The following is a 26,866-nucleotide window of genomic DNA, read 5'->3' on the forward strand; positions in this document are numbered from 1 at the left end:
TCCCAAGCCCCAGAAGGAAAGCGCAAACAGCAACAACTGCATGGAGAGTGACGACGAGGCGGAGCTTCTACAGATGACGACACCGAGGTACCGACCATCATTAACCCTTTAACTCCCGTGAGTGACCAAGACAGAATTTCTCCTCACAGTGGCAATCCAATATCAACCAGATACGCAATGAGAATAAAGAAAAATATCAATTTGAGGATAATTGGTTGATCCAATGCTAAATTCTCTGAACTAACATTATATAAATTGTATGGTTGACAGTAAGGAGAACTAAAAATTTGATCTGGGAGTTAAAATGTTAAATCGCGGTCGCCTGGAGATGGGGTTAGAAGGGGGGCGGAGAATTTTAGTTGTGTAGCAGCAAAAATTTACTTGATCCCTTCCTAAAGCTTTGCAGTATTCTAAAGATCCCGTCTTATTTGCAGTCACTTTTCTATATAAGTTGTATTTATTTTCCCTTTTCTGTGGGACGGGTGGGACAAAGCGAGTTATCGCAGGCAAGAAAAATAAGCCTAACTTGTCCGTTCTGGTAGCAAAACAGAACTACTAATTGATATACCAATCCCTCGAGCTCTGACGAAGGGCTAACGCTCGAATCGGCAGCTATTTACCCCTTAACGGTAAACAATTTTCGCTATAATTATTCAACCATTGAACGGCCTGGTGAAGAGACTCACTGGCACTTTCTTTACGCACAAGGTGTTCGTAAAAATGATTCATGAGCTGTTCCTTTGCTTCGTCTTCTACAATACTTTTCCTCCTCTATTTAATTTCTAAGTTAATATCTATCTCGCTGATTTTCCATTTGTATTTGTTTCTTACGTTAGAATCTATCCAGGAACTTTTTTTCTGAATTCTGGCTGATTGTCACCTTAATTTCCTACCAGCTGTTTGCACTTTTCTGTTCGACTATAGCGCTTGTATCTTACGAAATATTTAAGGCTAATTTTACCTTTACAATTTGGATATCGTTTCTTTTCTCTTCTCTGTTTGTTGCTGATTTTTAAGTAAATTTCACTCTGTCTGTTCCCTTCTCCGTTTATCTTTTAGATTTTGATATAGTAACGCCTACGTTTCTCTTCCGTTTGTTTGTTATGTTATCACTCTTTGATGATCGCGTCTGCATGCTACGAGAGAATTGAAAACCAGATCATGGTGATGTAAACCGAGGATCAATTTTAAGTTTTGACACAACTCTGCCAACATTCTATCATTTTTTAAGATAGGTTTTTTTCCTGCGTTCATCCCAACGTTAATTTTAGTTCTCTAATGATATAATTAATTGATCTAACGGCCGAATTGCAGGAAGCGACTTCAAAATTATGGTTTAATTGGTTATTGTTGTTGATTTTTTACAAAATAAAGTTAACTTTTTTAAAGTCAGCTGAAGTTTCTCAGATTACTCTCATCGTCATAGCGTCTAGCATCGTATCAACCTCCTGCAATTATTTCTGAATATCTTCCATGTAAAAGGAACTCTTTTTCAAGGCCAATTAAGGTAGCGATTCATAAAAATCTTCTGGCTCTGAGCACGAAATGAAATCGTCTTCTTTTTCTTTACATTTTATGGATGAGAGACAAAGACAAAAACAAACAAAAACCGACTATTATGTGTTGAACTGAAAAAGTTAAGTGTGCTAATCGGTTATTATAGAAAATTGCTCATTACAATCAGACTTACCCTTTTTTCGTAAAATCAAATGTCACGTTATCCCCCATCAGCACAAACGGAGCCCATTGGGAAGGTTTAGGGAAACTATTGCTTCTCAACCATTGAACGGCCTGGTGAAGAGACTCACTGGCACTTTCTCCACGCACGAGGTGTTCGTAGAAATGATTCATGAGCTGTTCCGTTGCTTCGTCTTCTATAGCCCACGATGCTACCAACACTGAACGTGCACCGGATGTTAAGAATGCACGAGCGATTCCAAGGACTCCTTCCTTTTTAACCAATCCACGCCCACTGTGACAACAGCTGAGTACTACCAGTTTAGCTCGCACTTGAACTCCTTGAATTTCGGACATAGTCAGGAGGTAGTCTTCCTCTTGAGGAATATCGTTAGTAGCACGTTGAGGAGAGAGGGCAATCTCTCCTCTTTCGGCATTTCCATGAGCGGCAAGATGTATTAGACTTACCGAAGGTATCGCTTGAAGTACTGCCTGCTTTGTTGCGCGACTTCCTAACAAAGGCTGAACACCCAGCAGTCGACCAACCATCTCGGCTTCCTTTCTTGCACAGAGTAATGGTGTAATTTCAGTGAGACGTCCATTGTAGTGCACTTCGCCGACCGTAGGATCACCCACAACCAGTGCATCAGTTAGACTGTGATAGTCCGCTGGACATTCTTGAATGATTCGGAGAGTCGTCAGTGAAGGGACGATACGGATTCTGTACTTCTCCGATAAATACCTTCCGGCAGATTCATCACGCAAGGCAGCAAATGGGACTCGGTACGAAAAACGATCCGGCACAATGATGATTTCAGGCTCTGTAAGTAAGTCTTCCACAGGTGCGACGAACCATTTGTAGCACAAATCATGAATTCTTTCGGTATCTTTAGTTTGTCCACCTCGCAAATTTGCTCGGCTCTCCTTATGAAGAGATGTCGTCACTTTGTCATCCAAAGATCGATCTTCGCAGTTTGCCGTGGGTAAAACGCCAAAGCCAGCGGCGCTCTTTTTGAAAATGCCTTCCACATCGCAAACTTGCTCGTCAATAAGAGTGTTTACTTCCACTTCATCTGTTTTTCGAAAGCAAGTGCCTCCATTTGCTCTCAATACCCAGAGAAGAACACGCCGCTCTCTGTACGCAATATACAAGAAAACACAGTCATTTTCTCTCCTCACGATGTTTTCAATCCCGAACCATGATTGTGGATCAGCTGAGATGTGGCTTTCCACCGAATACTTGTCTGCCATTAATTCTGCGAGGACCCTTGCTCGTCCCAGTTCCTCAACATAGAGAGCATCTCCAAATTTTTCAATGTAGCACAGCAAGTTAGTGAGTGAATGATAGGGAAAAGTACCGTGTTCCTCCAACAGAGAAATTTTAAATTCACTGTTTCCTTTCAGAAAAGTTCTGATTTGCTCGTATTTTGCAATACATTGAAGGAGATATTCCTTTGCTTCCACAACCTCTGACAGCCATATCTTTAATTGAGTAATACTGAGAAGGCTTTCAAACTCAAGCATCTTGTCTCCGATTTGGCTGCTTATGGAATAGGCTTTCTCAATACAATCTTCTGCCTTGCTACATTCACCAAGCGTTTGGTACAAATTGCTAAGGCTTATGTAAATTATTGCCTCGACTTTTCTACAGCCACAGTCTCTGCTGATGGTAAGCGCCTTCTCAAAATGTTCTTTTGCTTTCTGACAGTCATTCACTGAAGCAAAAACAGCTGCCAAACTTGCAGTAGCGTAGGCTCCTAGTATTCTGTCACCACTTGCTATACTGATGCCAACTGCCTTGTCCAAATATTCTTTAGCTTGCCGATTTTTTCGAAGCTTAAAATAAACATTTCCAAGGCTTAAGAATAACCTTCCTTTGCTCTCGCCGATTTCTATCGCGATGGCAAGTGCTTTGTCGTAATATACTCTAGCCTTCTGATATTCGCCAAGGGACATGAACACATTTCCGAGGTTCCCGTTACTTACTTCTTCTCCTTGTTTGTCGTCAATTTCTATCGCGATAGCAAGTGCTTTCTCGTTATATTCTTTAGCCTTCTGATATTCGCTAAGGGAACGAAACACATTTCCGAGTTTCCCGTTAATTTTTCCTTCGCCTCGTCTGTCACCAATTTCTACCGCGATGGCAAGTGCTTTCTCGGAACATTCTTTAGCCCGCTGATATTCCCCTAGGGAACTAAACATATCGCCGAGGTTCCCGTAAATTGTTTCTTCTCCTTTTCTGTCGCCAATTTCTATCGCAATAGCAAGTGCTTTCTGGTGACACTCCTTAGCCTTCTGATATTTGCCAAGGGAATGAAACAGATCTCCGAGGTTCCCGTTAATTGTTCCCTCTCCTTGTCTGTCGCCAATTTCTATCGCTATGGCAAGTGATTTCTCGAAATATTCTCGAGCCTTCTGATATTCGCCTAGGGAATTAAATACAGTTCCGAGGTTCCCGATACTTGTTCCTTCTCCTTTTCTGTTGCCAATTTCCATCGCGATGGCGAGTGCATTCTCGTAATATTCTTTAGCCTTCTGATATTCGCCTAAGGAATTAAACACATTTCCGAGGTTCCCGTTTATTGTTTCTTCTTCTTGTCTGTCGCCAATTTCTATCGCAATGGCAAGTGCTTTCTTGTGACATTCCTTAGCCTTCTCATATTTGCCAAAGGAGTGAAACACATCTCCGAGTTTCCCGTTAACTGTTCCTTCACCACATCTGTCGCCAATTTCTATCGCGATAGCAAGTGCTTTCTTGTAATATTTTTTAGCCTTCTGATATTCTCCTAGGGAATTAAACACATCTCCGAGGCTCCCGTAACTAGTGCTTTCTCCTTGTCTGTGACCAATTTCTATCGCAATGGCAAGTGCTTCCTTGTAACATTCCTCAGCCTTCTGATATTTGCCAAGGTGATAAAACATATTTCCGAGGTTCCCTTTACTCTTTCCTTCTGCTTGTCTGTCACCAATTTCTATCGCGATGATGACTGCTTTCTCGAGATGTATTTTTGCCTTCTGCATTTCACTGAGGCTTATACATACAGTTCCAAGTCTTTGATGTGCCATTGCTTCTTCTCTTTTGTGACCAATCGTTTGCATGATGATGAGTGCGCTATTGTAAAGTTGCTTTGCCTCTACAAACCCGCACTGGGCTTTATATTTGTCTCCCAGTTGAATGGTTAGTCTTCCAGCGTGGTGCAAGGTGTAAAGAAGTCTCTTGGTATATAGTTCCCCATTTGCGTTACCAGACATGGCGTAGCATGCATTGGATATTACAACAGAGATATTAAGGTGACTACCACAGTCAAGGTTTTGAAGTAGACTTGCGCATTCATTACATAACTCAGTCGCTTGTAGGCCACGATCAGTGTTGAGAAGAAATATGACGACATTTAAACCTATCTGGACTGACTTTAGGATTTCTGCAGCGTCACTCATCACGAGTCTTTCCTGTTTTTTTTTTTGTTTTTCGTGACAAAGAATTAACAAAAAGGAAAACTTTAAAAAAATTGAAAAATTGAATTGATTTGTGGAATCCTTGAGCTTTTTTAGGGAATTGGTTGAACAGCAGTTACGAATCGTGTTATGTTTGCATTGAACGTGTTTTTTTTTCCCTCATTTCATGCTATTAAAATTAGTTATTATTGAGTCTGATTTCGATTTACTGCTAGAAGAAAAATTAGCAGAAAAAGTCGGCAGACTTTTGAATTCAACCCAAAAAATGTACATCAATATGATTTTCTCTGGAACTTCTATGGATTATACGATGATAGGACGGGATAGTATGGGACAATTTAAATGGGTACCTTCCATGCGTCACGAGCGTCTTGCGCGTGTTTTGGACAGATTACCAAGCTGCCTGGCAGATAAAACAGGACAAAATTTCTATAACGCTTTCGCCCGAGGAAGTAGGTTTTCTTCGACTTTTTAATTGAAATAATGGCATTAATGTTTTTCGTACGTATCAGTTTTAAAGAAATATTTTGACTTCTCTAGAAGAAAATCGTTTTAGTCATTTCAATCAGGAGAGACTATGCAAGCGTAAGCCGTCACTTATTTCATTATGACGGGAAATGGCGGTACAATTGTCTTTGCTTTATAATGGAGGTTCTTATTTCCTACTCATCTTGCACAGGCGCTTTTCCGCCTGCATGCACGCTCTTGTCACTCGCTTAAGCTAAAGTCGTATAGTTCTTTACTTGACCTGATTCTCAGCTTAAAGTTGAAGATTCTTTGAGTGAATAAAATTCATATCGACCCTTGACAATTGAAATATTAAAGTAAATGGGATGTTCCCTTTTTTTGGCATTCTTTCGCCGTGTTTTGTCCTGCTGAAAGTTATATTAAGATTCGGAAAAACCGTCCTTCTCACACTTTATAGTGGTTGGCAGATAGGAAGGTCGACTTGGGGAAGTGGGTTTTCCTTGCTTGAATTGTTTTGGCAATTAATCCTGAAAACTACCACAGTCGCGCGAAACTTTCAATTGCAATTTCTATTTCTGAACCTCATTGCAGTGTCATACGAGAGCAGTCAAACTGAATTTTGAAAAGGGGGTACCAAAGGGTTTACAAGTGATACGTGATTAAGGCCAAAATTAATATGTGACGCGTGAATTTTACAGAAAAGCGATCGTCATCCGTGAATTTATGATCCGGTGTGGGATGTGATTTGCCTCCTGAAATATAGGTTACCCGTGAATTTCTTTTTTCAACTCGTCAAATCTTCAAGATTTTCCATAAACGTTCTACACAAGGCGAGAGATTCGAAGTTTTGCCTTTCATATACGTGACGTGTGAATTTTTCTAAAAATTCTGGCATGAAATCCTGTCAGGATCATGAGTCTCACTCTGAGTCATCTCACCCAGGAACTCACTCTGCCCTGAATTTCATTGTTTTTTGACTTGGAATCAAGGCAAATCAATAATTTTTAATCAATCCGGAGATATCTATCTACGCGACGTAGATCAGTTTCGTTGCGTGGAAGACAAATTTGATGGACACAAATTCAACGAAATAAAAATTCCATTCCACAATAAAACGAAGTATGAAACTATTCAACTGTGTCCAGATGAATATATTTGTGTCAATATTTCTAACTGTGTGTCCCATGCAGATTACGGTTTTTCAGTTTAGAAACTAACTTTATGAATTTGAGATGTACGAAATTGGAACATATAACTGATGTCAATGACTAGTTTTATTCACGAGTAGCGATGCTTCAAATAAACGAGCGAGTGAGCGCAGCGAACGATTGAGTTTTTCATGCATCGCAACAAGTGAATAAAAATCACTCAAGTACTTTCCATATATGATGTCTTATCTTTCACACATATAAACTGAAATTTACACTTTAGAGTGGAAAGCGAACGACTGTGAAAACATAACGTTCGTACAACCGGAACGATAGTACTTTACACTGTGAATCTCTGTATGTATGAAATAAAATCTTTTCATTTCATTCAATTACATTCTCGTTACTTCAACAACTTATACCAAGTTCTCCAAATTTTTTGTTCGTTAAAATAAGAAGATCAATTTTATTCATGGAAAATGAAATTAAGAAGTAATCAAAATATAGAAATTTTAAAAAAAGGGGAACAGTTCACCTTTGAACACAGACCCTGCCGACAGATTTTGATGGTGTGACTTATGAAAACGAAAGTAAAAAAATGAAATTAGACTTTCCCAGAAAAACAAACGTATATACAAATAGCTGGTGTAACAACATTTTACTCACACGGTTGGTAACAAGAAATCACCAAAATGAAAAAAATAAAACCTGAGATGGAAGAAAAATTGTTTCCCAGGTTGCTCATAAGATTCATGAAATAACATATGGCATCTTCTTATTTTACATCGTCACAGTAGTGATGAATATGTAGTTTCTCCTTACAATATCAATGTACCGTACAGCAATCAAGTCGTGAGAATAAACAGACTCATCATTCACAAGTATTTATCTCTATCATTATTAAGTTGCAATCGTAAACATTTCAGCGCGCTATATTTCTGAAATAAATATTTAGCCGCTCACCTTTCAAGAAGAAATGATCTCTTGATTGGTAGGAGGCCAAAATCATGGAACTGATTTTAAATTTTCTCTGCAAAGTAACGAAGAATGCAAAGAGTTAGTGAAAGATCGAATATGAAAATTATCGGTAAAAAGTAATCATTGTAAAAACCTAAGGAGGATGGAACTTGCATTACAGTTTGCCTATAAGATATCTAAAAAAATATTGGAGCCTGCATATCATTGATACGAGTTTGGTGGTTAAGATTTCCCTTTAAGCGATTTCTTAAACGTTCAAGTTACAGAAGTGAGGAACTTATCGCTTCTCTTTCCAAAATCAACACGTTATTCAGTGAACAAGCTAGTGGCGAGACCACTTATCAGCTGAGGGTGTTTTTGTAAAACAACACTAAATTCTTCCTACTGACGAACAAGGTAAAGTGAAGGAGCTATATGGAAGAATTGCTAATACGATTATAAATTCAAAGGGTCAAGGTGAAGCCGAATATTTCACAATCAAGTCAAAAATATATCTGAATTTGGTAGGTCTCCACAAATATTATCAGACTGAAATTTCTCAAATTTAATTTATACCCGAAATATATTTCTCTTGAAAAGGCGAGAAAATAATAATTACAAGCGAATTTAGTTCTTCAGGTGCTAACCTTTTTAAAAGTAAACACGGTTTTGAGAGATGAGACCGAAAGCCGCAAGAAACAAAGATAACTGCAAGCAGCTCGTGTAAGAACAAAGTGCTGAGTTTGATAGGTTAAAAAAGATCACTAAAATGTCGGCAACGAGATTTTAAACCGTAGTTGATAGTATCTTGGTCTGAGATGTATCAATACGAATTTCCGTTTTGCTCACACTGCTCATTGCAAAACATTGTGGATCCTTCTTTTAAAATCAAGATTTGCTGTTCTTGGATTTGATTTCTGTTGCACCTGATTTGAGGTGGCGATGACAGGTTTTTTTGGTTTTGTTTTTAAAGGGGAAAGGAATGTAAGCTATTTTTTCTTTATTTTTGCTGCTTACCCCTGAACAAGGAAGTGTGTCTTCTTCAGTATTTTAATTGATTGACTGAGGAAGTCGATAGTAAGAAACTGAAATGACAATTTTCTAATAAGAAGAAAAATTGTTCAGAAAACCCAAAACACCACTACGTCGCTTTCCAACTTCCCCGTAATTCCATCAAAAACATTGCATCTTTGTTCTTTTTACATGATAGGAAGACTTTCTCCTCATGCGATGAACATTTTTCACCACAACAAAATTTCAATTTCGGATGGCTGTATCTTGCCGATTTTCTTTATTGCGAACACCAACATCGATTTTCGTCTTTCTTAATCTGAACATTTGTTTTGCCGAAATAACTGGCCCCGCGCTTGACGCAATGCGAATATTTAACATTTGTAAACTTTTGAGCACGTTTTTCTTGCTCACAGATCAGGCATTCCTATTGGATTAGATTTACACTGTCCTTTTGATTGTTATCCAAGCGTTGGATAGTTGTGAATGATACGAATGTAACTCAACACGGCAGAAGTACCGATTTTAATGCGCAAGAGACTTGTTCTTCTTGTGATATGAAAAAAACTTTAAGACATAGATGGAATTGACTCAGAATGATCAAAGATTAAATTCGATTTGTAAAACGCAAGTTTAGAAACCTGAAAATCAATCGCTCTCCATCTTCCCCATAAATTAAGTGCACAAAACAAACTATGAAATGAAAAATAGATTTTCCTGCCTTGAATTAATTTGAAATGTAGCAACACTGTGCGATTTGAGTATACTCTGCATTACCACCGACACTGAAAAACCATACGCTACTTAAGACGTCCCAAGAAACATCATGGCGCACCAAACGGAGATTTTATGAGAAGAATAATCTCTGCTCATGTGATGAAAATTTTCCCCCCAAAACATTTCAATTTCGGATGGCTCTCTCTTACCGATTTTGTTGCATTGCGAAAACCAACAATGGTTTCAGTCTTTCTTAATCTGAACATTTGTTATGCTGAAATAACTGGCCCCGCCTTGACGCAATGCGAACATTTAACATTTATAAACTTATCAGGACGCTTTTTCTGTGCACAGATTTGGCATGCCTATTGGATCAGATTTACACTGGAGTTTTCATAGTTATCCAAGCGTTGGATAGTTGCACGGCAGAAGTACCGATTTTAATGCGCAAGAGACTTGTTCTTCTTGTGATATGAAAAAACTTTAAATATAGATGGAGTTTATTCAGACCGATTTCCTTCTTAAGAAATTCATGTGTCAGTATATGAATCAAAACAGTAATGGTCTATGTGAGAGCAGCCTAAAATATGTATTGTAAAATTGACGAGATGTCGCATTAGCACACCGGCATGTTAACAATTACAAATCGTACTTACCACGACTCTTTGAACCCTTTGTTGCTTGTCTTGTTCAAGAGTGTCTTGTTCAGTATTTTGATCGAATGACTGAGGAATCCCAGAGCAAGAAACTGAAATGACACTTTTCCTGCAAAACAGAAATGAATGACAATGACTCTATGTGAAAAAAAAAGTATCAACATAACAAAAGAACAACAACAAAATCGTTCGGAAAAACCTAAAACACCACTACGCCGCTTTCCAACTTCCCCGTAATTGCATTAAAAAAAAACTGCGTCTTTGTTCTTTTTACAGAAACATTTCCCATTCATACATCGTGTGGCTGCTTTTACTCTTTCAGTCCCAGACTCGGTCACTTAATAATTGTTTAATGTACAATTTCTCCTTACAGTTGTGGAGAATAAAGAAACTTGTCAGCTTGACGGTGTTAGACTGACGCAACATGTCATTCTCTTAAAACATTTACAGTGACATTTGTTACATTTAGAAAGGAGACTTGAAAATGAGATTATGGAAGTTAAAGGCCTTGAGATGTGTGGATCAGTTTAGTTTGAAGACTAAGATAAAGTCAAGGCAAATTTTTAGCAACAAGGCAGGAAAAGATTGTTTCTTAATTGGTTTGTTTTGTTTGGTTTTGTTTTTTTGAGAACTAATCTTTTAAAGAAGAAGCCTGTCATGTATGATATTCCAGTCGTATGACTAATAAAACCAACAGTTAGAAACTGAAATAGAACTCGGCTTTCTCTGAAAAACAAAGATAAATGCAAATAGCTATTGTAAGAAAGACTTAAACACTTGATAGGTGAAAAACAGAATGATAAACGAAAGGAAGAACAACGTTGAATAGGTATGAATGGTACGAATTTGACCCACGGCAAAATTTGGCAACAAGGCAGAAGTACTGATTGTAATGCGCAAGAAATTTGTTTTCATTAGGATATGAAAGAAACTTTGAACATGGATGGAATTCATTCAGACTGATGTCGTTCTCAAACAATCAATGATGTGTCGGTATATGAATCAACACAGTCATGTTCTATGTAAGAGCAGCTTAAAATATGCATTATAAAATTGATGAGATGTCGCATTGGCACACCAGCACGTTAACAATCAAATATCGTACTTACCACGACTCTTTGAACCCTTTGTTGCTTTGTAAAGTGAAGATATAGCGGCATATGTCTATTTTAAGGTAAAAGGTGCGTGGCAAATCTCAGCCTACACTTGGTACGTTGATATAGAGAATGCGTTGTCATGTCGAGGAGAGGTTTTCCAGGGATATGGCACTAATTTGCAGTACTAGATCCGGGATGGACCATTCGCTGGCTCGTGTTCCTGAAGGCCTAGTATGTTCGCGCGGGCGAAGAAACGCTCGCTACCGAACGTTGATAATGAGGGCCTGATCGCATGCTAGCAAAATCTCCTTTGCAAACTTTGTTCGCCCTCGTCACGCAATGGAGGTCAGAAGCGCTTTGCGTGACGAGTCCGAACAACGGCTGCAAGGGAGACTGTAATCTACAGTATCTGCGGCAACAATGCAGATTATTTTTGCTTACAATTATTCAGAACTAACGATAAAACACCACAAAACAAGTAGGGAGGGTTTTTTTTCTCTTCCCGATTAAACGACATTTTCGTTGGAATCTTTTGAAACTTTATGCTATTTTTCTTTAGAAAAATGTAAGGTACCAGTTAGCTTGCTAACCACCCATCCACAGAAGATAACTCTTGTATACGTAACATGCCTATGTTTTTTTTTTGGTTTTTTTTTTTTATCAAAGCCAAAAGCGCCTGCCCTCTTTTGCAGAATGGAACTTTGAAAATCATTGATGAAAAGAAAAACATTTTTAAGTTTTCCCAGGTAAGAATACTATATTTTCATCTCTGAATATCATTGCTTCACAAATGTTGTATATCTATATTCCGTTCCAGTTTGCTAAGTCTCTAGGAAGCAGTTCTAAAGTTTAGAATTTCCAGAGGTTCTTATCTCTTGTGTTGTTACCTCGTATGGAATTACCTTTTAAATCTTCTGAAGCTTAACAAGACAAGGAAAAATGAAATTGTTTGCTCGGCTGCCCAATTAGGAAATATCTTAGGTTAAACTTAAATTGACTTCGTAAAGTTACTGTTGGATACATCGTAGCTTAGAAGTGAAGCATCGGAGTACGAAATCCGAACTCGAAGATTTGGATTCGAAGCCTCTCGGAGAATTTTTTCTGTCTCAACCTCATGTATCATTTCTTTTTCTTTTTTATTCCTTTTTTTATTTCACTTTACATGGTGATTATTTTTTTTATATAAAACAGGGAGAGTATATTGCTCCTGAGAAAATTCAGATCGTATTTTACTCAGTCCGTTTGTTGCACAGGCCTTTGTGATCGGAAACAGCTTTAAGGTTTGTTCACAATATTTTTAAGCATTGAAGCTAAATAGCAGCTTGAATTAGCACATTCTTCGTTTCCAGTCCTTTTTAGTTGCCATTCTTGTACCTGATGCTGAATTGATAAAAGCCTGGGCCAAAAAAAATGAAGTGGAGGGAGACGTAACAAAGCTTTGTCAAGATGAGGTAAATAAATTTACAGAAGGGGTGAGGGGTTAAAGGTGACGGTTCACGAGGGGCGGGGGCTGAGATCTAAGGTGTAACTGAGAAAGGCCCGTAATATTATCCCCGGGCTTTCCTATGCAAGCCGAAGTTGAGGCAATCGCAGGTTAACATGGTTGAAGCCAGTCGAATGGGGTCAAACGCCAGCAATTTGTTTTTTTGGCGTTTTTTTGTCTCCCCATATCTTTACTTTATTATTTATTTATATATGATTTTTTGTTCGTTTGTATGTTTGTTTGGCTGGTTTTTTTTTCGCGGTTTTCCATGGCTTAAAGATGATTTAATTTTTCACTTTTTTCGAAACCCCCACCTTTATGTTCAATGATAAACGAAACATAAAAAGCTACACAGTTTTTTTTTTTTCGTTTGGAAACGGAGTTAGCTGAGTACATAACTGTGACTTTCCTTTTTCAGATTATTAATAAAGTTATATTCGAAGACATCTTGGCCAAGGGAAGAGAAGGAGATCTTAATTTATTGGAACAGGTTAAGGTGTACGTCATACGGTTATTTACTGATAGGTGTCAATGTCTGGGGGAATGCCAATTGTAATTAGAAGAGTCCAGTTTGAAGTTTTTTTTTAACACGAAACAGCTTCACATAAAGACATTTTTCTTTAACTTTCCCTTTGCACGATAATGAACCAACGAACTTAATTGTACCAAATGAAAAATTATTTATTATTAAATTTCGTGAGCGCGGAAGAAAAAATATTTGTGTTCTGCTAAAAATGAAAACGGAAGTCCTTAGATATTATTATTATATCCTTTGTTTCAAAGGTCAAGAAAATCTATCTTCATCCTGAGATGGTTAACATTGAAAACCGACTTCTCACGCCAACCTTCAAGGCCAAGCGTTCAGAGAATTTCAAAGACCAAATCGAGCGGCTTTACAAAGAGGTGGAAACTGGGAACTAACACAGATACAGGCATGACAAAGCCATCATGAGCGACCCCACCCTTCGTGTCTTGAAAGCAACGGGAAAACGTTTGGAACTGAGGCAAAGCCCAAGCAATAGTCGATTAAGACATGAGACAAGGACTTTATATCCACTATAAAAATGAACTTAAAAATGTTCACAGTTATGCTGGTCTAAAAAAAATAGTCTGTATTATAACGCCTGAAAAAGTGGTGAAGGAAATATTCATAATTTTTAAACGTAAATCGCATTAATTTTAGTGAATGATGACGACACGTTACACTCCCTCCTTTCCTCTTTTCTAAATATTTTAGGTTATACCAGCCCGCGTAACAAGCGTCAACGAAAGCGCGACTAACACGCGTGCACAAGAGCAGGTACACGAGGAGAAAGCTCCATTACGCTCGTGCATCCGTGATGTTTCGCTCGCACGTTGTGGTCGCACCCGATCACTCTTTACGTCTAACATGTGCACCATGTGTCACAACATCCCACGTTGCGCTCTCCCTTCAACTTTGGGAAAGATTACCGCATACTTTATTATTATGCATATAGTTCTTTGATAAAAGAAAACCATAAATTATACCCTTAGGAATATGGCTTTGTTTTCAAATCGTATGCGGTGATACGGAAATCTTTCTTAATTTTGTTAGCTTGCGAAAATATTCGCTTGAGCCTCTTTGTTCCACATTACACTCGAACTCGAACTCGCGGAATTATTCCGACTCACTTATTGAATTCTAGTTTATCACTCGTAGTAAGAAAAAACAACCAATGTATACTTCCCAAAAAGAGAAGTCTGCAGTATTTATTAAAGTTGTAAACAGTCAAATGACTCCTATTTAATCAACGATGACGAGATTTGAAAGAAAGTAAACATGTTCTCTCTATGTTATATTTTTTTGCGATGATCCCTCAACGTATCTTTCACACCTAACTTCGCGCAAACAATGGGAAAATCGCAAATACATAACAAAATAATGAAATAAGGCCAACCGGGAACCAAAATTCCCATAAAATCTTGACTGAGCATGCGTACTTTGTCGAGCTTGCCATATTTCGCTACAGTCGCGCCATTTTAAATTTTCCCAATGTTTTTCTCGTTTTTGTTGTAGTTTACATTTTACGTTTTCTACATTTTAACAAATAAAATGTCGCCCAAGACAACTCAGCCCCAAGACCTAAAAGGAAAAGAGGATTTTAGCTGTGTTGCAACAAAAATTAACTTGATCCCTTCCTAAAGCTCTGTAGTTGTAGATTCCGCCTCATTTGCAGTCACTTCGTTTTTGCTTTCTTTTCATTTTTCGATCCCTTAGTTACCGTCTTCAAGATTTTATCTTTTTATCGATGCAGTGTCGAAATCAGCCAATTTTTTGTCCTTTTTTAGTTCTGCATTCTTTCCTGGTTGTTTGATGTTTAAACATGCAGTTACTGCTATTTTTTCGTATTTTTCACTGGGGAATTTATTACACGCATTGTCTTTCTTTCTGCCTATTTCTTGCTTAGCTGGCTGACGTGCAAATATATTTCACGCCAAATCTGTGACGAACACGCTGATTACTGGCTAGCATTCTTAACCCATATTCATGAGATATTGCAGTTAGTTTAGCAAACTACACTGTCCATTGAAGAGTAAAGACCTGCTAACCATGGTGCTCAAGATAAAGATGAACTCTGCAAGAATTAAGATGGTGGAGCCTGTGAGGAAGAAGAGCAACGCAAAGTGGTTTAATGTCACAAAAGGATAAGGTGAACTTTACCTTTGGAAAATATTGAACCTCAATCCACAACCCTCAACCCACGAATCCAAAAAAAAAATAATAACTCTTGCAAGCGTAGCATGCCTATGTTTACTGGTTTTTTTTTTTTTGGTTTTTTTCTTTTTACATCAGTACTTCTTGTGCAGTGTTTCCTCTCTTTTTCTGATTGACTTTAACTTCAATGTTTCGGGCAACAAATTTTCCTTTTCTTTCCAATCTGATGTTTCCATCAATGTTTAGTCCACTGCTTTCTCTATTCACCTTTGTTTGTTGCAAATATATTGCGCACTGTTTTGTCTATTCTCTGTTTGGTTGTTTGTTTGTATCTTGCACATAGTTCGTTTTCTTCTCTGATTGAATTTTGCGTTAGAATCTTCTACAATACTTTTTCTCTTCTACTTTGATTTCCCAGTTAATATCTACCACGCTCTTTTTCCCAATTCATAATTGTTTCTTACGTTGGAATCTAGCCCCTGGACTTTTTTTTTTCTGAATTCTGGCTGATTGTCACGTTAATTTCCTACGAATTGTTTGCACTGTCACTTCTGTTTGACTATTGCGTTAGTATCTCACGCAATGTTTTAGGCTAATTTTATCTCAACAATTTGCATATCGTTTCCCTTTTCTTCTCTGTTTGTTACTGATTTTTAAGTATATTTCATTCTATTTGTTCCCCTCTCCGTTTATCTTTTAGATTATTATATAGTATCTCGCGCACGTTTTGTTCCCTCTTCCGTTTGTTTGTCATGTTACCATCCCTTCTACCTGTAAACAGTTTTTATCACTCTTTCATGATCACGTTTGCATGCTACAGGAGAATTGAAAACCAGTTCACGGCGAAGTAAACCAAGGATCAATTTTGAGTTTTGATGCAAGTTTGCCAACATTCTCTCATTTTTTAATGTTTAGCTCATTTCCTGCGTTCATCCCAATGTTAATCTTAGTTCCCTAATCATGATATACGTAATAGATCTAACCGCTGAATTGTAGGTTTCATTGTCTTACGATTTCGATTCAGCGGTGTTTAAAAAAGCTTGCCAAAACGACTTTTTGACTTTTAAAGAAATTAAGAGTAAATGTCAATAAAAATCACAGATTATCGAAAAAGTCGCGGAAACGGTCAAAAATCGATTTGGTTCATTTTTTGCCTGTGGGTAGCCTTATCTAGTAAACAAACGGAAATGGGGTTAGATTTTTTAAATATGCACTTTAACGGGAATAATTTGTTTTAACATTTCCGGGGGTAAATAGCTCAAATTTCACCAAGCGCGATCCTGAAATTATGCACTTTTCGGGCACTTGCCATGCTTACAAAAATGTAACGGAAGGACTTTTCTAGTCATAGAAATATTGAGTTGGACTTGTATTATCGTGACAAAGTGATAGTTTTTGTTTAATGTTATTCTTGGAGGAGCTACGTCCCTATTAAGAGACGACATCTTCGGCCTTTCGAAATTAAGGCAAAGGTGGTCTAGAATAGCTTGGCAAAAATACATGTGGTAGTGTCTCAAAGTTTACAATAACACTACCAAGAAGCCTTGAAAGATAGTTCTTTATGATGTGGGTTTTATTTCTTTGGGACCTTTGACTATCAAAAGATGACCACCAGCCGAATTTCGGTTAAATTACCATGACGCCATAATGAGTGCATAATGACAAAATTAAACGCGTCGGACACAAATAACTGTTTTGGTCAGTTATATCTTCACTGGCCGTTAAAATGACTAGAAACATATTAAAATGTCTATAACTACACTTGATTTTTATATACGGAGACAGGAGAAACAATTTTCGACTTTTGCTACCCTTTGAGAATCACGCCATAATTCTGCATAATTCTACACACAACAGGTTAAACAGTTCAATTGCACTCAAAAGGTTAAATTTGGCACAAAGCCGTTAGTTTCCGTTTACTCCTCATCCGGTGAACATGGATTCGAGCATTTGCATCCCTTCTGCGCCTTCTGCACTCGCCAGTTTCGAATTTACTGAAAATCGTCCAACACAAAGATAAGGAGGTTTCACAAGCAATGGTGAGCTCGAGAGACTAAAATCCGGACTCTGCTGTCACGCAACGCCTTCATGTAAATAATACACGCACCGCTTTTATAATCAGCAGATCAGTTATTCGTAAAACGTTCAGTGCTCAGTTACTTGGAAGAGCAGGTACACTCCTGGACTAATTGTGTGAGTCGTGCGATGAATGGCTTTTTCCTCTTCTGAGGTGAAATGTCAGAAATATCCAGCCCAAGGTCGATGCACATGTCTCTTAGCCTATCCACTCTTAAAGTTGTGAGTGTACGTTTTTGTACAAGTTCGCAGATGTTTAGATCGAAAGATACAATCGGATGTTGAATAGCCACATCTCCATCACATTTGCACACACTGCAGATAGATGACTCTCAGCTTCGGCGGAAATTTCGTCCTTGTCGACGCTCTCCATGTCCACTTCTGAGATTTCACTAGCTTTTGCTCGGTTACCGGCTGCTGTAACTTCTAATCGCTTCTTTGCTGAAAGATGGCTGAAGAAGCCACTAATCTGCTGCGACGTAAGGACTTCATCAGGTTGAAATCGACGTCCCCCCGCTTGGTCTCTTGCTAGGCTCATGGTTTTCGTTTTTCTTGTGGATCGCTTTTCCGTCCACTATACTCCCCTTTTTGAAATTGGTCAGTTAAGAATTCAGTCTGTTTCCTTGTAAAACGCACCTTTTTCTTAATTGTCTTCAGGGCCCAACCCATTGGAAGAGGCGGCAAGCCGTCTCTCTTTGATTGTGCAGCAACTTGAACGCTTGGTATTCGACCGCGTCCCTCCATCAGCTTGGAAGAATATTCTCTTTTGGCTTTATCGTAGAGAGTTTCCTGTTCGAGCATCATTTGGTGTTTTCCAGTATCTAGGTGTGTCTGGAGGTTTGCAAAGCGACTGCAGGCTTTTACACATCCTTCTTCTGGACACGGGAAAAGCATGTCATCTGGCTTATATTCCCCAATACAGCTTCGATCTTGGTTTTCGCTTTCAGTTAAGAAATTTGCTTTGACAGAGCTTTCCTTAATATGTCGGTGTCTCACAATCTTGAACGTCGGTGCGCCACTTGGACTCTGCGATGGCGAGTCTAGGATTTCCAATTTTTCGGGCTACTTCATGACTCCTTCGAACTTGGCCCATGGCACTACTTTACCGGAACCCACATTGAATGCTCTCCACACTCGTGTGTCACTTTCATCGTACTCAAAATTGTTGAGTAAGCTTATGCCATCCCATTTGATATTAGAGGTGCTTGACGGTTTGGCAGCAACATAACTTGCTTTCTCTCCTGTGGTTTCTTGGCCAGATTCAATGGCTGTTTTGAACTGTAGAGCGTTGATGACATCATTGCCTTCGTTTACGTACCTTCCAACGTACCTTCCCTTGATTGTTGCCGCTTTGCGATCACATACCTCCTTTCCACCTTGAGGGTCCGAAAAGTCGTTTCTTACAAAAGCCACTCCCATGGCATCACTGGCCAGCTTAGCTGAGATGATTGAATTTCCGCTGTGAAAATAGCCAGCGTTATCTTATTTGTAATAAGCCATTTCCAGCTCTGGAATTTCCTTTTTCAGGGTAGTGAGGCAGTCAAGCATAATCGAGGCCACAGTCACACTGTCTTGTCTATTTCAGCTTTGAAATACGTGAACAGGTGTCTGCGATTCAAAGTGCTCAGAACCCTCTGACCGTCTTATGGCAACGCTAATGTGCCATGGCAATCCTCGCTTCGCAAACCAATCTGACTGCGCCTCTCGATATTTTCGGGGCATATATTTCATTGCCCAGTCCTGGACTAACAACACCGATCGGCTGTCGAGTTTGGCTAAAACTGAATGCTTCGCCTCAGCTTGGTGGACTGAACGTAGCTGATGGGCTTTCCAGCAAATGATATCATCCCTTGCCTGTTTGATGGTAAGTTGCATGTCAGCTTGATCTTCTGCTGACGAGAGCGCACTTGAACACTCATCTTCTATGGTACACAATACTTCCTGTAACTCATAACACTGCTCATATGACTCATTGTGGAGATGGTCGCAGGAGCCCCGAAGTTCAGCATTGCTCGGATCACTTAGCGCGTAAATTCGACAATGATCGGGAACCTTTAAGGCCTCCACTGTATGTGCCTAAAATAAAAAGTAAAATGACAAGCGCGTGATTCAATGTATATTTACAAAGCATTGCATGCGCATATGATCGACATTTCAAAAAGATTACTTAATCGATTCTCAGCGTTGTGTACATGTGTGTAAGCGTATTACAGTGAATTATAAACTGTTGTTTCATCACTTAAGCATAAAGAAGACTTGGAGGGAAAGAAAGAGGTAGCCGTGAATCATAGTAAGAAGTTCAGAGTACATCACTTCTGCAAAGGCAACGCATAATTATAAAATATGCACCCACATTGTAGTCGCCCTTTAGGTACTGCTTCGAAAAACGAAGTTGCTGCTTAATTTCCCTCGCTCATTGCTGAGTCTTGCCACAGTCAACAAGCTTGTCTACGAGTTTTTCTATAGCATCAACTGCTTCCATTCCTGATGCTGAAAAGTTATCAAGTCCTTGCAGAGACTTGCGAGCAGATGAAGAACACACGGCCCAGACTCTCTGTAGAGTTCTCTTACTCATAGGCTCAAAGTTGGTTTCACAGCAGTATTGTTGATACTATTGGACAATACGCTCTGGTATCATTGTTCTGATAAGATTGGGTGTTTTTATGATCTCGCCAGTCGACAATTTTAGAAGTTTTTCCCCGAAAGGAACATCTTGAGTAACGTGTGGACTCGTTATGAAAGAAACAAAATGTTCTAATCTTACAGGTTCAATTCTCATTCTCCTTTTCTCCTGGTTTGGAAGAGGAGCAGCTCTTCCGTGTATCAGGCTTCGCGAAAATCCCGCTTCTTGCTAAGATAAGTTCAATCTCTGTCTCAGCACCTGAAAATTGTAAAAAACGCTTGTGGCTTCCTCTGCGCCACAAACGCCACCTACAATATCATGTAAAGACTAAGACATTCTTTTCCTGCTGGAGTTAAAGCAACCGTTGTCTTTATTCCCTTCACCGACGATTATTACGCTTTTGTTTTTTGTTTACTTTCGTTATGCGGGTAACAGCGGCCATCCCGAGGGGTCGACCCCCGGGCACCCAGGGGCATTTGTCACAGCTGCCGTGACAAATACATGCTAAAGCCCCTCGGGTAGGGCAAAAAATTGGGACAAATACCCCCACCCCTGGAGCAATCTGGGCAACATATAGTCGGCGTTGCCTGTTCCTTGATGCAAAAGTACGAGTGATCATGGTTTACTGAAGCCACATCAGCACTAAAATCCACACAAGTCTCTATGGAGTCCTCAAATTCGAGCTTTCTGGGGCAAACTTTCTTGGCTTGCGGTTGTTCATCACACTGTCTCTTCCTATCGGCAAGACGCTTCGAATGCGAACTAACCGTATGAAATTGAAATCTCGATGTCGCTTTCCTTAAAATGCAATGAACAGATTCTTGGATCGCCGAGTGTCTTGAATTTTTTATCCGCTCGCTTACAGAAAACCTCCCACTTCTTACGCTCATTGGGTCTTGTAGGAAAGCAAAAATAACTGAGATCAGGTCATTTCCTACTCCCATTACGGCACAGAGCAACAGCACAATACTTGACCATGGTACACAGCTGAAAACCGCTGAACGTTGAGACAGCAGATTACGTGCAAATCCCGTGGGTATGGCCCCGGGGTATTTTGCCAAAAACGCAAAAGCGCTCTAATGCCCCGCGTGCGGGGCATGCCTTTGCTACAAATCCCCTGCTAAGCCCGTGGGTTGCCCTTGGGTTGCCCAGGGGTCGACCCCTCGGGATGGCCGCTGATACCCGCATTAACCCATCACATTTGTTTTCCGTGGGAAAATTGTATTGTTATTTTCGTTCCAAAAGGTTTTCACTGTACGGTTTATATTTGTGAAATTTTGTAAAGTCTATTTCTTTGTTGTATCGTTCTCGTTCATGATGGCAATATATTTGTTTAGATCTTATATGTGAGGCAGAATGAATTGTTTGTTGATCTCGTTACGTGACAGATTATCATATGTCACGCAGAGTGACAGGAACCTGTGAAAAATTAAAATCCGGCAAATCGCTAGCGTTACCTGCCGTTTTGTACGGGACCCTTTTCGTGTGAGACGTCAATAAAACCAAAATTAAGATCAAAGTAGACTAAACGTAACTGAGTTGTGACGCGCTGTAGAAAATGACAACAACAAATAACTTTATTTTACTCATCCCGGCTCAGTGGCTTCAATGAGTTAGCCGGTCGGCCACCTTCACACCAAATTGCAAAGGACAGTATTTCGAAAATATCTTCCAAGCGGAATAACAAGGGCCTATAAAAGATTTCTAAGGTAAGGAACTATTTATGTCAAAGCAAAAATAAAAAGCTAAGTGCGGCTGCGACTCAAACAATGCTTTGCTTGTGTCATTGCAATGTTGATTTTGTTCATTTCAATATGGCGCCATTTACAATTTTAGCGAAGTTTGGTTGGTTGGTACATCAAAACAGCGGAAGATACCAGAAAAATGAAACGATGAATTTGAAGACCCACCTTATAAGCCCTCGTGATAGTATTGCTGGAGATTTTGAGAAACTACCACATGCATTTTTGCCACACTACATTAGGCCGGGTTTGGCATGAATTAAATATGGCGAACACGTCCACTGGTAATTAACCCGTGGTTTCGTCAGGAAGGACACGATACAAAAAATATCACTATATCTTGGTAATGGAAGGCCACATGTATATATTTATAGCTAGAGAAGTCCTACTGTTGTATTTTAGTTCATGCAAGGACGGCCTGAAAACTGCATAATTTAGAGCTCGCAGGCACTCATTTTCGATCATGCAATTAGTATCGGTTTATTTCCGTTAAAATGAATATTTACAGAAACTAACCTCACTTCACTTTAAGTAGTACCTATAGCTACCTGTAGACAAAAAATGGGACGAAATGATTTTTTTACCATGTCCGCGATTTTGTTATTTTTCTTTGATTTTTAGAGACATTCACTCTTAAAACGTCTATACAAAGTAATACTAGTGTCCAAGACGATAAATGAAAGATAAAAGGAAGGATGATCTTTATGTCGGATCAGTCGTCACTCTGCTCCAATCTTCGCTTCATTGTTGTCCTCCTTGAGTTCTTCTTTCCTAAAAACAAACATTCTACATTTGTTACCATTTTAACTTATAAGCAAACGGATCAAGTTAATTTGAAAGAAATTACTTTCTCCTTCAATGTCATTGGTTATCATTTTCCAACCTGTCCAAAATATTTTCGAAGATACTATGATTGATGCGAAAGTGAGTTTAAAATTATGCTTTAATAAATATTGTGCTGATCTTTTACAACTTTTTTGGGGTCAGCTTAAGTTTCTCAGATCACTTTTATCGTCATAGCATCTAGCATCGTATCAACCTGGAGCAGTTATTTCTCAATATCTCACATATAAAATAAATTCTTTTTCAAGGCCAATTGCGGAAACGATTAAAAAATCTACTGGCTCTGAGCGTAAATAAAATCGTCTTTTTCTTGACATTTTATAGATGAAAGACGAAGACAAAAACAAACAAACAGAAACTGACAAAAACTGACTATTGTGTGTTGAACTGAAAAAGTTAAGTGTGCTGATTAGTTTATTATAGGAAATTGCTCATTATAATCACACTTACCCTTTTTTCGTAAAATCAAGTGTCACGTTATCCCCCAGCAGCACAAATGGAGCCCATTGGGAAGGTTTGGGGAAACCATTGCTTCTCAACCATTGAACGGCCTGGTGAAGAGACTCACTGGCACTTTCTCCACGCACAAAGTGTTCGTAGAAATGATTCATGAGCTGCTCCGTTGCTTCGTCTTCTATAGCCCAGGATGCTACCAACACCGAACGTGCACCGGATGCTAAGAATGCACGAGCGATTCCAAGGATTCCTTCCTTTTTAACCAATCCCCGCCCACTGTGACAACAGCTGAGTACTACCAGTTTAGCTCGCACTTGAACTCCTTGAATTTCGGACATAGTCAGGAGGTAGTCTTCCTCTTGAGGAGTATGGTTAGTAGTGCGTTGAGGAGAGAGGGCAATCTCTCCTCTTTCGGAATTTCCATGTGCGGCAAGATGTATCAGACTTACCGAAGGTATCGCTTGAAGTACTGCCTGCTTTGTTGCGCCACTTCCTAACAAAGGCTGAACGCCCAGCAGTCGACCAACCATCTCTGCTTCCTTTCTTGCACAGCGCAATGGTGTAATGTTAGTGAGACGTCCATTGTAATGCACTTCGCCGACCGTAGGATCACCCACAACCAGCGCATCAGTTAGACTGTGATAGTCCGCTGGACATTCTTGAATGATTCGGAGAGTCGTTAGTGAAGGGACGATACGGATTCTGTACTTCTCCGATAAATACTTTCCGGCAGATTCATCACACAAGGCAGCAAATGGGACTCGGTACGAAAAACGATCCGGCACAATGATGATTTCGGGCTCTGTAAGTAAGTCTGCCACGGGTGCGACGATCCATTTGTAGCACAATTTATGAATTCTTTCGGTATCTTTGGTTTGTTCACCTCGCAAATTTGCTCGGCTCTCTTTATGAAGAGATGTCGTCACGTCGTCATCCAAAGATCGATCTTCGCAGTTCGCTGTGGGTGAAACGCGGAAGCCAGCGGCGCTCTTTTTGAAAATTCCTTCCACATCGCAAACTTGCTCGTCAATAAGAGTGTCTAGTTCCACTTTGTCAGTTTTGCGAAAGCAAGTGTCTCCATTTGTTTTCAATACCCAGAGAAGAAGATGCCGCTCTCTGTACGAAATGTACAGGAAAACACAGTCACTTTCTCTCCTCACAATGTTTTCAATCCCGAACCATGATTGTGGATCGGCTGAGATGTGGCTTTCCACGGAGTACTTGTCTGCCATTAATTCTGCGAGGACTCTTGCTCGTGCCAGTTCCTCAACATAGAGAGCTTCTCGAAATTTTTCAATATAGCAAAGCAAGTCAGTGAGTAAATGGTAGGGAAAAGTACCGTGTACCTCCAACAGAGAGATTTCAAATTCACTGTTTCCTTTCAGAAAAGTTCTGATTTGCTCGTATTTTGCAATACATTGAAGAAGAAATTCCTTTGCCTCCACAACTTCTGACTGCGATATCTTTAATAAAGTAATACTGAGAAGGCTTTTAAACTCAAGCATCTTGTATCCAGTTTGGTTGGTTATGGAATAAGCTTTCTCTAAACAATCTTCTGCCTTGTTACATTCACCGAGCAATCGGTATATATTGGCAATGGTTAAACAAATTCCTGCGTCGATATCTCTATCGCTACATTCTCTGCTGATGGTAAGCGCTTTCACACAATATTCTTTTGCTTTCTGATTGTCATTCACAGAAGCAAAAATACCTGCCAAATTTACTGTTGCGTTGGCTTCTAGTATTCTGTCACCACTTGCTATACTGATGCCGATTGCCTTGTCGAAATATTCTTTAGCTTGCCGATTTTTTCGAAGCTTAAAATAAACATCCCCAAGACTCAAATATTCTCTTCCTTTTGTCACGCCGATTTCTGTCTTAATAGCAAGTGCCTTCTCGTAATATTCTTTAGCCTTCTGATATTTGCCAAGAGAATAAAACACATATCCGAGCCCCCTGTTGCTTGTTCCTTCTGCATACCTGTCTCCAATTTCTATCGCGATCGCAAGAGCTTTCTCGAGATATTCTTTAGTCTTCTGATATTCGCCTAGGGAACTAAACACAATTCCGAGGTCCGCGTTTCTTGTTCCTTCTGCTTGCCTGTCTCCAATTTCTATCGCGATCGCAAGAGCTTTCTCGTCACATTCTTTAGCCTTCGGGTATTTGCAAAGGGAATAAAGCAATTTTCCGAGGTTTTCGTTAATTATTCCTTCTCCGTGTCTGTCCATAATTTCTATCGCGATGGCAAGTGCTTTCTCGAAATATTCTTTAGCCTTCTGCAATTCATCAAGGGAACCGAACACAACTCCAAGGTTCACGGTAGTTCTTGCTTCTCCTTGTCTGTCGCCAATTTCTATCGCGATGGCAAGTGATTTCTTGTAATATTCTTTGGCCTTCTGATATTCGCCCAGGGATTTAAACACATTTCCGAAGGTCCCGTAAATCGTTCCTTCTCCTTGCCTGTCGCCAATTTCTATGGCGATGGCAAGTGCTTTCTCGTAATATTCTTTAGCCTTCTGCAATTCACCGAGGGAATCGAACACATTTCCAAGGTTCACGGTAGTTCTTGCTTCTCCTTGTCTGTCGCCAATTTCTATCGCAATGGCAAGTGCTTTCTCGTGATATTCTTTAGCCGTCTTATATTTGCCAAGGGAATGAAATAAATTTCCGAGGCTCCCGGCAGTTGTTCCTTCTCCTCGTCTGTCCCCAATTTCTATCGCAATGGCAAGTGCTTTCTTGTGATATTCCTTAGCCTTGTAATATTTGCCAAGGGAATGAAATACATTTCCGAGGTTCCCGTTACTTGTTCCTTCTTCTTGTTTGTCGCCAATTTCTATCGCGATGGCAAGTGCTTTCTCGTGATATTCTTTGGCCTTCTGATATTTGCCAAGGAAAAAAAACACATTTCCGAGGCTGTCGTTAATTCTTGCTTCTTCTTCTCTGTCGCCAATTTCGATCGCAATGGCAAGTGCTTTCTTGTGACATTCTTTAGCCTTCTGATATTTGCCAAGGGAAACAAACAAAGATCCGAGGTTCCCGTTACTTGCTTCTTCTCCTCGTCTGTCGCCAATTTCTATCGCCATGGTGAGTGCTTTCTCGAAGTGTTTTTTTGCTTGCTGCATTTCACTGAGGCTCATACATACAGTTCCAAGTCTTTCATGAGCCATTGTTTCTTCAGTTTTGTGACCAATTGTTTGCACGATGATGAGTGCGCTATTGAAGAGTTGCTTTGCCTCAACAAACCGGCGCTGTGTTTCATATTTGTCTCCCAGTTGGAAGGTTAGTCTTCCAGCGTGGTGAAACGTGTAAAGAAGTTTCTTGGTATATCTTTCCGCACTTGTGTTACCAGAGATGCCGTAGTATGCATTGGATATTACATCGAAGATATCAAGCTGACTACCACAGTCAAGGTTTTGAAGTAGAATTGCACATTCATTAGACAACTCAGTCGCTTGTGGGCCACGATCAGTGTTGAGAAGAAATATGACGACATTTAAACCAAACTCGACTGATTTTAGGATTTCTGCAGCGTCACTCATTACGAATCTTTCCTGTTTGTTGTTATGACAAAGAATTAGCAAAAAAGAAAACTTTAAAAAGTTGAAATAATAAAAACTGATCATTTCCACTGAGATTGTTTAAATTAGCAGAAAAAGTCGACAAATATTTGAATTCAACTCAAAGAATGTGCATCAACATGATTTTCTCTGGAACTTCTATTGATCATACGATGATAGGACGGGATAGGATGGAAAGATTTAAATGGCGCCTTCCACGCG

At 39.5% G+C, this 26,866-nt stretch overlaps 4 protein-coding genes and 1 pseudogene across 4 annotated transcripts; all 5 read right to left on the reverse strand.

Annotated features, from left to right (window-relative positions):
* Nucleotides 1-355: 355 nt before the first annotated feature.
* LOC136280682 (tetratricopeptide repeat protein 28-like) lies at nucleotides 356-3,201 on the reverse strand. Its single transcript, XM_066166333.1, has 2 exons — nucleotides 1,691-3,201; nucleotides 356-410 (listed from the first exon to the last, which is right to left on the reverse strand). The coding sequence occupies exons 1-2, from the start codon at nucleotides 3,199-3,201 to the stop codon at nucleotides 356-358; spliced, it is 1,566 nt and encodes a 521-aa protein (XP_066022430.1).
* A 20-nt stretch (nucleotides 3,202-3,221) lies between these two features.
* LOC136280683 (tetratricopeptide repeat protein 28-like) lies at nucleotides 3,222-5,115 on the reverse strand. The gene is made up of 2 exons (XM_066166334.1): nucleotides 3,327-5,115; nucleotides 3,222-3,259 (listed from the first exon to the last, which is right to left on the reverse strand). The coding sequence occupies exons 1-2, from the start codon at nucleotides 5,113-5,115 to the stop codon at nucleotides 3,222-3,224; spliced, it is 1,827 nt and encodes a 608-aa protein (XP_066022431.1).
* Nucleotides 5,116-17,679: 12,564 nt separating this feature from the next.
* LOC136280684 (uncharacterized) lies at nucleotides 17,680-19,998 on the reverse strand (annotated as a pseudogene).
* A 2,509-nt stretch (nucleotides 19,999-22,507) lies between these two features.
* Nucleotides 22,508-24,760, reverse strand: LOC131795374 (tetratricopeptide repeat protein 28-like). Its single transcript, XM_059112951.2, has 2 exons — nucleotides 23,082-24,760; nucleotides 22,508-22,559 (listed from the first exon to the last, which is right to left on the reverse strand). The coding sequence occupies exons 1-2, from the start codon at nucleotides 24,590-24,592 to the stop codon at nucleotides 22,508-22,510; spliced, it is 1,563 nt and encodes a 520-aa protein (XP_058968934.2). The 5' UTR covers nucleotides 24,593-24,760.
* Nucleotides 24,688-26,626, reverse strand: LOC131795367 (tetratricopeptide repeat protein 28-like). Its single transcript, XM_066166335.1, has 3 exons — nucleotides 25,991-26,626; nucleotides 24,799-25,840; nucleotides 24,688-24,728 (listed from the first exon to the last, which is right to left on the reverse strand). The coding sequence occupies exons 1-3, from the start codon at nucleotides 26,624-26,626 to the stop codon at nucleotides 24,688-24,690; spliced, it is 1,719 nt and encodes a 572-aa protein (XP_066022432.1).
* Between the last annotated feature and the right edge of the window lie 240 nt (nucleotides 26,627-26,866).

Source organism: Pocillopora verrucosa, chromosome 5 (assembly GCF_036669915.1).
Source record: "Pocillopora verrucosa isolate sample1 chromosome 5, ASM3666991v2, whole genome shotgun sequence".
Taxonomy (NCBI): Eukaryota; Metazoa; Cnidaria; class Anthozoa; order Scleractinia; family Pocilloporidae; genus Pocillopora; species Pocillopora verrucosa.

Bases quoted from the DNA above. Each gene is read 5' to 3' on its own strand.
- LOC136280682 (XM_066166333.1), bottom strand. From the start codon at position 3,201: ATGCTTGAGTTTGAAAGCCTTCTCAGTATTACTCAATTAAAGATATGG. The intron at 411-1,690 runs GTAAGTCTGATT...CGGGATCTTTAG, and splicing joins TTTGATTTTACGAAAAAAGG to AATACTGCAAAGCTTTAGGA.
- LOC131795374 (XM_059112951.2), bottom strand. From the start codon at position 24,592: ATGCTTGAGTTTAAAAGCCTTCTCAGTATTACTTTATTAAAGATATCG. The intron at 22,560-23,081 runs GTAAGTGTGATT...GTTTGTTTTTAG, and splicing joins CTTGATTTTACGAAAAAAGG to GAAAGAAGAACTCAAGGAGG.
- LOC131795367 (XM_066166335.1), bottom strand. From the start codon at position 26,626: ATGAGTGACGCTGCAGAAATCCTAAAATCAGTCGAGTTTGGTTTAAAT. The intron at 25,841-25,990 runs GTGTTTTTTTTC...AAATATTACAAG, and splicing joins TTAACGACAGCCTCGGAAAT to GCTAAGGAATATCACAAGAA. The intron at 24,729-24,798 runs GTATTTTTGCTT...TACCATCAGCAG, and splicing joins CGCAACAGTAAATTTGGCAG to AGAATGTAGCGATAGAGATA.
- LOC136280683 (XM_066166334.1), bottom strand. From the start codon at position 5,115: ATGAGTGACGCTGCAGAAATCCTAAAGTCAGTCCAGATAGGTTTAAAT. The intron at 3,260-3,326 runs GTAGAAAAGTCG...TGGTGAATGTAG, and splicing joins CATCAGCAGAGACTGTGGCT to CAAGGCAGAAGATTGTATTG.